The sequence below is a fragment of the Sminthopsis crassicaudata genome, chromosome 1, assembly GCF_048593235.1.
Source record: "Sminthopsis crassicaudata isolate SCR6 chromosome 1, ASM4859323v1, whole genome shotgun sequence".
Taxonomy (NCBI): domain Eukaryota; kingdom Metazoa; phylum Chordata; class Mammalia; order Dasyuromorphia; family Dasyuridae; genus Sminthopsis; species Sminthopsis crassicaudata.
In genome coordinates this window covers 592,092,788-592,105,951 of record NC_133617.1, presented here as the reverse complement: position 1 = coordinate 592,105,951, position 13,164 = coordinate 592,092,788, and the positions used below count along the sequence as shown (strand labels likewise).

General features: G+C 35.4%; 1 protein-coding gene across 1 annotated transcript in view; it reads right to left on the bottom strand.

The window, feature by feature from the left end:
- LOC141550954 (mannosylglucosyl-3-phosphoglycerate phosphatase-like) overlaps positions 1 to 12,525 on the bottom strand; it is a 97,832-nt gene extending 85,307 nt beyond the window's left edge. The window contains exon 1 of the mRNA XM_074282111.1: positions 12,397 to 12,525. Within this exon, the coding sequence (XP_074138212.1) occupies positions 12,397 to 12,442 (46 nt within the window). The 5' untranslated portion in view covers positions 12,443 to 12,525. The remainder of the gene's footprint in view (positions 1 to 12,396) is intronic.
- Between the last annotated feature and the right edge of the window lie 639 nt (positions 12,526 to 13,164).

Genomic DNA, 13,164 nt, shown 5'->3' with positions numbered 1-13,164 from the left:
CATGTCTAACAATATAGTCAACATTCTATACACAGCATTCCTTATCTTTCTAATGAAAGAAGTCATCATTCTACAATGTGAGTCATTATCACTATACAGTGTTCCATTTCATTTTATCATTTCATCTGTTTACAGTTTTATCATTGTATATAGGTTTTCTCATTCTCACTTTGCTCATCAGTTCATATAAGTGGGGTTTTTTTTGTTTAAATGATTACAATTATATTCTGTTATATTCCTATACTAATTTTTGTGCCATTCTCCAATAAATGGGCACCTACTTTTTTTTCCCCAGTCCTGTCACCAAAATACTTCTATTAATATTTTGGTATATATAGATCCTTTCTTTTAAAAATAAAAATTTGTTTTAATCATGCAAGATCCATCTTCTCATCTTCTCATAACAAATCTCTCCCTCCCATTCCCCAAATTGAAAATCCAAGAAAAACCAAACCCATGAAGAATATGTGTACTCAATCAAAACAAATTTTCATGTCTTAAAAAAAAATTGTCATATTCTTCATTCTGAGTCTTTCAACTATCATGTAGTAAATAACATGTTTCATTATCAGTCCTCTAGAAACCTATTTGTTAACCTGATAAGAGTTTAGCACAATAATATTCCATGATATTTTATTTATTCATATATAAATATATGGATATATATGTGTATGTACATATGAATGTGTTTATCTTTAGGTTTTTAGCTTGCATTTTTTTCTTTTGACCAGTTCAGATCAAAGTGAGATTCAAAAGTCAGCTGTTTCCCCCCCACCCCTTATTTGCATAGATGTTTGCTTATGAATCCTGATAATGTAAGGTAATTTTCTCTAATACTCCTTACTCTCCCCTCAGCCTATTGCATTCCTTTTCTCCTCTTTTCCCATTCTTTCGTTAACATCAAGACATAACAGTTTCCATGAAATCCAATAGGATTGCTAGATATTATCTATCCATATTTGAATGTAAGCAGTTCATTTATTTCTTATGTTTCTCTTCACTCCTTTGAACATTAAAGTTTCTCTGAACCTTTGGTCTTTCCATTAAGAATGCTTAAAGTCCTTCATTTCATTAAAGATCCATTTTTTCCCTTCTGTAGCATTTTACTCAGCTTTTCTGCTTCAGTTACTCAGTTTCAAACTTACGTGCTTTGTCTTCTGGAATATTATATTTCAAGTTCACTCCTCCATTAGAGCAGTATCTGCTAAATCATGTGTGATCTTGATTTGTGACTTCTCAATACCTTTTTTTTTTTCTTTCTGTCTGCTCACAGTATTTTTTATTTGGATACTCTAGAATTTGGTTATGCTATTGCTGTGAGTTTTCATTTTTTTCCCCTAGATTGCCAGTGGATTTTTTTATATTTTTGTTTTGCCTTCTGAGATCTAGACAGTTTAAAATTTTTAAATATCTTGAAATGTGAGAGGCAGAGCCAAGATGGCAGAAAGCAAACACAACATTCTGTGACCTCCTCTGACATTCTCTCAAACCAACAGCAGATTAAGCCTCTACACTGGTTTTGGAGTCAAAGAAACACAAATATTTGGAGTACAACAAATTTCTAGAAGATCTCCAATTTGATCTCCAGAACTCAAGAGAAGCATAAAAACATAAAAAGGAAAGAATTTTTGATAACTATATTTCTGTTATGGGTAAACTTAGAGAGTGCAGGTATGATATGATTTTATTATGATAATATGAAAAAGAAACTAAAGAGGGAAAGGAGATCATACTGGAAGAAGAGGAAAAGGGAGGTAAATAAAAGAATTTACATCTCACAAAGAAAACCTGTAATAATTGAGGGAAAGAAGGGAGAGAGGTGAGCATTGTATTTTATGCTTATCAGATTTGGCTCAAAGAGAGAATACCAGACATATTTGGTTTGACAGAGAAACTTGTCTCACCTTATAAAGAAGTGGGAAGGGAAAAGGGAAAAGAAAGGGAAATACTAATAGAAGGGAAAACAGAAGAATTAGGGGAAAAGTGATAAAAAGGGAGAGGGACTTTAAAGGAGGAAGAATGTTTGAAGGAGATGGTCATCAAAAGCAAAACACTGGGTAGGAGAGATATCCAGACATGACCAATCAGCCAAGAAGCCATCTGATGGGAGAAGGGATTCAAAATCAATCACCCAGGAAGCAACCTGATGGGAGAAAGGGATTACAACTGGGGAGAATAGAGTTGTATGCAGCTGGGACAACTGAGATACCTCTTGGAGAGGTGAAATCTATTCCAAGCCTCCAAGCACAGTAGACTTGACTATTTCACCTCCTGAGAGTACTTACAAAACAATGTTCATCCATACATTGATATGGGAAACTGGGGAATATGTAGATAATATCCCAGTTACTAATATAGGTAGATAATATGTGACTTATCTACCAGGAGAAGTAGTAGCATCAGGTTTACTGATACAGACTCCTAATAGACAATCTGGTGATAGTTGCCTAGATTCTCACTCCAAGCAGCAGAATCCAGGAATATTCTTGACTGCAGCTGTAATAGCTGACTGTCCTATGCTCACTATCTACATAAATAGCATACCATTAGAAAGATTGGCAGACACTAGTGCAGATTGTGCAATCATTAGGGGTGCCAGCTGGCCCAGTCACTGGCCAAAGATTAAGGCAGAAACCTACATGTCTGGTGTAGGAGGATCAATAGCAGCTGAATTTAGTGCTACCCGTTTGAGATGGACATTTGAAGGCGAAACAGGAGTTTTTACTCCTGTCATAGTTGAAAAACTCCCCATTAATCTGTGGGGAAGAGACATTTTACAACAGTTAGGATTAACTTTGGTTTTTTAGGAAGAGTTGCTGTTAAAGACCTGCCAACACTCTTACCTGTTCCCTTTCAATGGAAAACTGATACAGCAGTGTGGATAAAACAGTGGCCCTTAGCAAGTGATAATATATTCAGGCCCTATAAGATATAGTACAGGAGCAACTTGACCAGGACACTTATAACCTTCTCTAAGTCCTTGGAATTTCCCAATATTTGTTGTAAGAAAGAAATATGGAAAATAGAGGATGTTGACTGATTTAAGAAAGGTAAAATGAACAGATGGAAACTATGGGAACTCTTTTGAACTTCCATCTCCTACTCAATTGCCTAGAGAATGGCCTCTTTGGGTTATAGACATTAAGGATTGTTTCTATTCTATCCCCCTAAATAAGGAGGCTATGAAAAGATTTGCCTTTTCAGTGCCCAGCGTTAACTTAGCTGAACCTTATAAAAGATATGAATGGACAGCCTTGCCACAGGGAATGAAAAATAGCCCTACTATGTGTCAAATGTATGTTGCTGCTACTCTTACTCCAGTAAGAAAAGCATTTCCAAAAGTTATGTTATTATTGCATTATATGGATGATATCTTGGAGTATGCACCTAAAGAGCAAATGTTAGAAGCATGTCTATAAAAGACCACAGAAACACTAAGGAACTACAAAAAAACTACATATAGCTCCAGAAAAAATTCAAAGACATGCTCCTTTTCAATATTTAGGATACGAAATATACCCTAAGGTACTTATAGTACAAAAACTTTCCTTAAGAACAGAGAAGCTTATGGCAGAAACTAGGCATGGACCCATACTTCACACCACATAAAAGATAAGATCAAAATGGGTCCATGATTTAAGCATAAAGAACGAGATCATAAATAAATTAGAGGAACATAGGATAGTTTACCTCTCAGACTTGTGGAGGAGGAAGGAATTTGTGACCAAAGGAGAACTAGAAATCATTATTGATCACAAAATAGAAAATTTTGATTACATCAAATTAAAAAGCTCTTGTACAAACAAAACTAATGCAAACAAGATTAGAAGGGAAATAACAAATTGGGAAAACATTTTTACAGTTAAAGGTTCTGATAAAGGACTCATCTCCAAAATATGCAGAGAATTGACTCTAATTTATAAGAAATCAAGCCATGGTCAAAGGATATGAACAGACAATTTTCAGATGATGAAATTGAAACTATTTCCACTCATATGAAAGAGTGTTCTAAATCACAATTGATCAAAGAAATGCAAATTAAGACAACTCTGAGATACCACTACACACCTGTCAGATTGGCTAAGATAACAGGAACAAATAATGATGAATGTTGGAGGGGGATGTGGGAAAACTGGGACACTGATGCATTGTTGGTGGAGCTGTGAAAGAATCCAACCATTCTGGAGAGCAATCTGGAATTATGCCCAAAAACTTATCAAATTGTGCATACCCTTTGATCCAGCAATGCTACTACTGGGCTTATATCCCAAGGAAATACTAAAGAAGGGAAAGGGACCTGTATGTGCCAAAATGTTTGTGGCAGCCCTTTTTGTAGTGGCTAAAAACTGGAAAATGAATGAATGCCCATCAATTGGAGAATGGTTGGGTAAATTATGGTATATGAATGTTATGGAATATTATTGTTCTGTAAGAAATGACCAACAGGAGGAATACAGAGAGGCCTGGAGAGACTTACATCAACTGATGCTGAGTGAAATGAGCAGAACTAGGGGATTATTATACACTTCAACAACAATACTATATGAGGATGTATTCTGATGGAAGTGGATATCTTCAACATAGAGAAGAGCTAATCTAATTCCAATTGATCAATGATGGACAGAATCAGCTACACCCAGAGAAGGAACACTGGGAAATGAGTGTAAACTGTTTGCATTTTTTGTTTTTCTCCCCAGGTTATTTTTATCTTCTGAATCCAATTCTCCCTTTGCAACAACATATATATTGTATGTAGGATATACTATAACATATTTAATATGTATAGGAATGCTTGCCATCGGGGGGGGGGGTGGAGGGAAGGAGGGGAAAAATTCGGAACAGAAGGGAGTACAAGAGATAATGTTGTAAAATATTACCTATGCATATGTACTGTCAAAATGTTATAATTATAAAATTAATTTTAAAATTTTTTTAAAAATAAAAATTAAAAAATTGAATTAAAAAAAAGAACAGAGAAGCTAAATACCTTAAATGACTTTCAGAAATTGATAGGAGATATTCAATGCATGCATCCAGTGTTAGGCTTGACTACCTATCAATTGCAACCATTGCATGACATTTTAAGGGGAGACAGTGCTTTAAACTCACCAAGCCAGCTTACAAAAGAAACTCAAGAGGCTTTGAGAGAAGTTGAACTGGCTTTATCCAAAGCAATTGAAAAAGTCACTCAAAAACCCTTGGAAATATCAGTTTTTGCTACAAAAGAATCACCCACAGCAGTCCTTCATCAAGGAGACAATGATAGAGTGGGTGAACCTCCCAGCACAACCAGAACAAAGTCTTACTCCTTACCTAGTGCTTGTGGCTAGAATTTTATTAAGAGCCATGAAGTGAGCAGTACAATTATCTAGGATAAGACCTGACAAGATAAACACCTTTTATACCAATGCACTAATTAATGTATGCTGTGAAACCATCCCAGAGTGGTAAATTTTATTGGCCACAGCACATGGGTCTCCATTAAAGATAACCAGACTATTACATAATTGGTGATGGATTCTTGAAGAAAAGGTTTCTAAAGTTTCTTTTAAAGGACCAACTATCTTTACAGATGCTTCCAAACATAACATTTGTGCTGTATACTCTCATGACTAAACTATAAAGAGAGTAGTCAGAACTCCTTTTCAGTCTACTCAGCAGAATGAATTGTATGCAATCATTCTAGCTCGCTCTTATTATCCAGGAGATATAAATATAATATCTGATTTGGCCTATTCAGTAGATGTGGTACAAAGAATTGCCACATCCCAAATAAAATTTATAGCTTCCAATATATATCAGCTCTTTAACTTCAAGAGCAAGTGGAAAGCATCCAGTTAACATTTATATTTTACATGTCTACTCACATAGTGAACTTCCACGTTCTATTTTTGATGGTAATTCAAAGGCAGATAGCCTTCCAACTATGTTGGCCAATACTCCTTTATTTCAAGAAAGCCCAAGAATCTCATTTTAAATATCATCAGGCTGCTCGAGCTTTACATTTGCAATTTGGGATAACAAAAGGAGAAGCTAGGAGCATAGTAAAAACCTGTACAGCTTGCCTACCTTTCCATGCTCCTATGTTCCCTCCAGAGAAGAAGCCTCGTGGCTTGAGACTCAATGAAATTTGGCAAATGGATGTGACCCAATATAAATCTTTTGGTTGTCTGTCTTTTATCCATGTTGTAGTAGACACCTTTTCAGGATTTACTTTTGCAATACCAGCAGCAAAAAAATCCCGTGGTCACTGAATTCCTTATACAAGCATTTGCAATTATGGGTGTGCCACAAGCATTAAAAACAGATAATGGACCTGCATATGCTGCTAAACATTTTTCACACTTTTGTGCACAGTATAAGATTTTACACACCACTGGCATACCTTTTAATCCTCAAGGACAGGCAATAGTAGAGAAAAGAAACAGAGACTAATTAACACACTCCTCCAAAAACAAAAGAAAGGGGGAGCCACAGGTAACCTTAGAGAATTTTTAAATTTAGCTCTTTATACAATTAATTTATTGATTTTTGACAAAGACGCACTGGCTTTTATAACCCATCAGAAGGGCAATGTCCAGTGCAAGCAGCTCCACTATTTTTAGATAATCGCCAGGTGATGTGAAAGATCCAGAAAGTGGTGAATGAAAGGAACCAGACAGGTTAACTGCTTGGGGGAGAAGGTTTGCTTGTATCTTTACAGATGAAGAAGGAATCAGATGGGTGCCAACGAGCCCTATTTGCCTTGTTCATTGGAGAGAGATGGAGAAGACCCTTGAAACGAAGGAGAAGACCCAAGAAACAGAGAGTGGTTCCATTGCTGATTGTGTCCACCACTGAAAGAACATGACAATTATGGCAACTGACTCATGGACATCAAAAATTGTTAATGATACTGATGAAGGACTTCAAAACCCTTAGGAATCATTGGAATCCCTGAGACATGAAAAGATTGTTGTAAGACTTGAAAATACTCAGGAATCATTGGATTCTTTGAGGCATGAGACTGTTGAAGGACTTCAAAAACTTGTAGGAATCATTGGATTCCTTGACACATGAAATAATGGACAATAGATTGATTTTGGACTATCTCTTGGCTGGTGAAGGAGGAGAATTTATGTGTGATTGTTATTGATATACCTGTTATGGGCCAGAACTCTCAACTTGAAACAAGGATTCTTACAAGATACTAAATGGTATTGATGAGACAATGTCTATCTAGTTTAGCATGGTGATTAGTAGTTCTCTAAATTCAGTATGATTGATTTAATCTTACGACAAATAATGGTTTCCTAGTGATATAATGATTGGTTTAAACTCAGTGAAGAGTATATAAGCTGGGAGCCTCAGATAAATTCATTCAGAGGCAGATAAGACAACAGAAGTGGAGGCAAGAGCTTAAGCTCTCAGACAGGAGGAGAAAAGAAATTCAGTTCTATCTTTGATCAGGCTCCTGGTGGCAGACTCCCCTCTTTCATTTTCTCCACTGAAACAAAGACTCCAGAAGGCCTTTAAAAAAACCTAGCCAAGCCCTAAGTGAAGGAGTTAGGGTTTTGAAAGAGATAATAAAGGATTTGGTCTTTAACACCTGGATATTTTTGTAGTGATTACTCAACTGAAAAGAAGGCTGCTCCAAAGACCTACAGAAAACCAAAGAGACTTCACATATACCTTTCCTTCTAGGACTTCTGGAAATCTTTTACAACACCATGTTGATTTATATTGTTTGTTATATCACTATTTGTATGTACAATTCTTGTTTGTTAGACCACATTGAGCTTGTACCGGCTGTGGGGAGAGTCATCACTACTAGCCTGTGTTATATTGCTATGTGCTTGTGTAATACCTCCCATACTGATGGATTTATGTACACCTATTTCTAGTAAGACCCTCAGTCCAGAAACCCACTAACAATGGCTTGACTCCCCACTTCTCTTTAGTGGTTTTTCATCTCTTCCTGAGAAGTCAGGGAGGATGTGATCACCTCCTTTTTGGGGCTCTCATATCCCTGAGAAGTCAGGGATGGCATGACATCTGTGTTCTAAAATAAAAGAAAGTGGGAGATGTAGAGAGCTGAAACTCTGAATCAGACAAAAGAGCACTTAAGGCTACCTATTTGATGTGAGATTATGGCAATTTGGATGATGGCTCTCCTCTCCATTGGTGCTTGCTGAATGTTTGGTAGTGAGGTAATCATAGGCAAGGATTAGAGAGTGGAGGGAGAGAATCAAAAGGACTTGGCTGCAGGACAAGGAGGAGAGAGGCTGGTGATTCTAGACTCCAAAATCCAGGAGAGATCTTTCACAAGCCTTGTGGCAGCTTGCCTGCCTCCTTCACTCTTCCCCCTAAAGACCAAGGACTTTGATTTATCCTGACTCTGGCTGACCTTGAAGCCCTCAGGGAGCTAGCCCATATTTTACAGGTTACTGTATTGCTTAGAAGAACTAAGTCTATCATAATTCACCATCATATAATCTTGTTGCTCTGTACAATGTTGAAGGGAGGAGCTCCAAAACACACACACACACACACACACACACACACACACACACACACACACACACACACACACACTCTCTCTCTCTCTCTCTCTCTCTCTCTCTCTCTCTCTCTCACTCACATTCTCACATTCTCACATTCTCTCTCTCTCTCTATCTCTCTCTCTCTCTCTCTCTCTCTCTCTCTCTCTCTCTCTCTCTGACTTTGGGGGGAACACTTGAGAAACTCCCTCAGAGAAGCTCTCCCCTGAGAGACCTGCCCCAGGGAATCAAAATAAAGTGGTTTCATTCTGTTATCTGGGTGGGACTAGTTAAGTCCAGGACCACTCCTACTTAGCCTGAGCTGGAGATTGAGATTTCTATCCAACTCTATTGGGTTGGAGATTAGTCCAAGGACACTCATTCAATTGGAAGATTTGATTTCAACTCAAACTGCTCCCAGCCTCCACCAAGAACTATCCAAGAGCTATCCATACAACATGCTTCTTGCAGAGGACCTAATCATGCCAAGGAACCTCTCTCTCTGGCATAGCTGCGACCCTCTGCCCACTGAAACGAAATTCTCTTTTCTGTGTTACTTCCTCTTTATCTCTCTCACCTATTTCCCTAACAGGACTTTACCCCTCTTTACCTCTCTGTTGGGATTTTTCTCTGTTGGGACCTTGCCACTAAGGAAGTCAGCCTGTAAAGCTGACTTCCCAGTGCCAATAAACTTCTTTTGCCAGCTTAACTTTTCAAGTTCATAAATTCATTTACAAAGGACCTGTGCTGACCAGAAGGGGGTTCCCACAACTCTTTGCCCTGTGCCAAACCTCATCATACTCACTTTACTTAGTATCAGTTCATGTAAGTCTTTCCAAGCTTTTCTGAAATCAGACTGCTGATCATTTCTTATGAAATAAAAATATTCCATTACATTCACATACCATAACTTAATTAGCCATTCCACAATTAACAGGCATCTTCTCAAATTTCAATTCCTTGCTACCATACAAAAAGGCTGAGATAAGCATTTTTGCACACTTAGGTGATTTTTGTTCTTTTATGACTTCTTTGAGATACAAACCCAGTAGAGCCACTGCTGAATCAAAGGGTATGCACAGTTAGATAATCCTTTGGACATTAGTTCCAAATTGTTCTCCAGAATGGTTGGATCTGTTCACTCCAACTGTCAACTCCACCAACAATGTATCAGTGTCCCAGTTTTCCCACATCCTCTCCAACATTTGTCATTATCTTTTCCTGTCATCTTAGCCAATCTGATAAGTATGAAGTAGTACCTTGGAATTGTCTTAATTCCCATTTCTCTAATCAATAGTGATTTAGATCAGTTCATGCCATTTTGCATCTGCTGCTCTGCCTAATTTCATCTCTACAGAATAAGATACCTCCTGGTCTCCATAAGCCCTTTTCTGTTTCCTTTAATGTTCTACTTTCCCTTTAGAATTCAAATTCCTTGAGGGCAAGACTATTTTCACTAATTATATATCCCCAGGCCTTAGTAGATGCCTAGCATATATTAACTGGATTGAATTGACTAGAAAAGAACAGAACAAAAATGGCAAAGAGGAAGTTGAAACTCAAGATAAGTAATAGTAACAGAGAACCCAGCTGCCCTGCATAAGTCCAGTCTCTTTGCCCAAATAAACTATACAAGAGAAATAAAAGATATGACTGCTGAATCACTGAGCTTAAAATAGAGGAGAGGGCAGCTAGGTGGCACAGTGAATAAAGCACTAATCCTAAAGTCAGGAGGACTTGAGTTCAAATGTGATATCAGACAATTAACATTTCCTAGCTATTGACCCTGGGCACATCACTTAACCCCAATTGAAAAAAATTGAAGGAGAAGAGAAGCATTAAAGGATTATAAAAGGAGAAAGTTATCTCAGTTTTCAAGAAATGAAAAAGAATAAAGTAAAAAAAAAAATTACATACTAGTATTCCAAATATAGATTTTTAGCAAAATTCTAGAATGTATTACTCAAGGGATAGTTAGGGAACACAAGAAAATAGTGACTATCAAAAGCAAAACTAAACTAAACTAAAACCCACAATGGCTTCCACAAAATTAGTCAAAATAAATTACATTTATATCAGGATCAGGGTCAGTTCAATTAAGCAAGTTACTATTAACTTGAAGACCAGTAAAATGTTATACATATTATTTACCTAAATTATTATTTTTTTTAATTCTTCAGTTTTTTACACAATTTTCATTTCTGGATTCTCTCCTTCCTATTTTCACTTCCCCCATCGAGAAAAAAATTCCAAATATAATTAAGCAAAATAAATTTCCACAGTAGCCATATATATGTATATGCATAGATATATACAGATAGATAAACTTGGATATAGATATAGATTTGTATACTTAGTTTATACATTGTGTCCATCACTTTTCCATCTGGAGGCAGAGAGCATGTTTTATCATGAATCCTCTGGAATTGCAGTTGGTCATTATGTTAATCAGTATTCCTAAATCTTTCAAAGTATCTTTACAACAGTGTTGTCATTGAATAAGTTGTTCTCCTGGTTCTTCTTCCATCACTTTGTATCACTGCATACAAGTATTCCTATCTTTTCCTAAAATGATTCCCTTCATCATTTCTTACAGCAAAATAGTATTTTATCATACTCATAAAACACACAGCCATTCCTAAACTGAGGGGTACCTCAGTTTCAAATTCTTTGCCACCATATGATACAGCTGTTATAAACATTCCTATATGTATGCATCCTCTTTTTTTATTTCTTTGAAGGACAGACTTAAGAATAATAGTGAAAGGATATATATGATTCAATTTAAGAGCATAATTCCAAACTGCTTTACCAAAGCATTTAATAGTCAACTAGCTCTTACTATGTGCCCTTAGGCATTATACTAAGTTATCCAGACAGGGAAAAAAAAGGAGAAATTTAGATTAAACACTGGCATAATCAGATGGACCCAGACCTAGAGTATTCAGCCAGACCCAAATAATCTAATAATTTAATGTCAACTTGGAAGGCCATCTCCAGTGAAAAACTCAGAATTCTATAAAAACTTGGACCTGTACTATTAAACATTTTTATCACTTACTTGAATAAAAGCATAGATGACATGCTTATCAAATTTACAACTAATCCCAAAAGGTAAGCTTACACTCCAGGTAACACACGATAATGTTACAAAGGACAACTAATGTGGGACAAGAGCTGTATATCCAAAAATGGCTATAATGTAGAAACAAAAAGAATCAATAAAACATACTTTTTTTTTTAAAAGACAGAAAGAAAAATCTTAAATGCTGGTATGTTATATTGACAGAATTTCCTATCTATATATTTAGAAACCCTGTCAAAAAAAGAAAAGAAATGAAATGAGAATACATTGGCATCATTTGTTCTTATTAAGTCCAAAGTGTTTTCAAATATTTAAAAAATGGTCACATGAAGTCTTTTTTATCTGCTTGGTCAACTACAGAAAACAAAATTAGTGTCATTGGATGAAAGTGACAAGAAAGGAGGTTTCAGGTCAATATATATATTTTTTAATTCCAATAACAAAAACTTTCCAATCACAAAATAGGATGATATGAATGATAGAGAGGTTTTCAGCAGATAATTTATTGGGCATATCCATATGTCAAGATATAGAACTAATCTGAACCAAATTATATTACGCAAAATTATAGCTGTCCTTTAATTCTATATAATTAGCTTATACAACACCTTTGTTCCAGTAATTTAAAAAACATAAGAACAGCATAATATTTAAATTAACAAAATAAGATAACACCTATTATTACTCACATCGGATTGATAATACTTTCATCCCTTTACAATAGAAATAAACTAAAAATGTTGCTATATACAGTATATTATAAATTTTACTGGAAAAGTGACATTTACTTACCAAAGACAGCAAACTGTACTCCCAATTCATTTAAAATAGGAATCATGTGTTTTCCTTTTGTTATTGTACTTAATACTGAAGGATTTAAGCAGTCTCCACTAAAAATTAAAAGTGGATTCAGGAAACTGAATTTTTTCACAGCTGTTGCAAATCTAAGAGAAACAGAATTTTTCAAAATTTTATTAGAAAGATGTCTTTTTTAAATGGAAAAGTAAGTTAACATGAAAGAAATATTTACTAATATAAAATAATAAAATTTAAATAAAATTTGTTCTTTAAATAATAATAACTAAAACATTAGAAAAAGCTAAATATTTTTTCCACAAAGTGATTATTTTATTTTGTTTTGTTTTGAGAAAACCCAAATACCTTCCAAATGTGAGTCTGTTTCCTAGATGTTGCATTTGTTTTTTTAAGGACAAACTGCTAACCAACATAAAATATTCAAGAATCTAAAAAACTGACTAACAACTAAACTTTTACTAAGTCAACATTTTCCTTTCATGATTTAAATTGAAAGACAATATTTTTACAATGATGTAAAACTCTCTAACAAAAATTCTTTGGATAAAGCAGTAACAATCATAATATGTTTATATGTATTTACTTTACATTCATGTTATATATACATATAATATGTAATATATATATGTATATATATATATATATATTTGTATACTTGTGATTTCCTCAATTGAAATATAATTCCTTTTACTGGTAAGGACTATTTGATTTTTTGTATTTATATCCCCAGTGTCTCCTCACTAG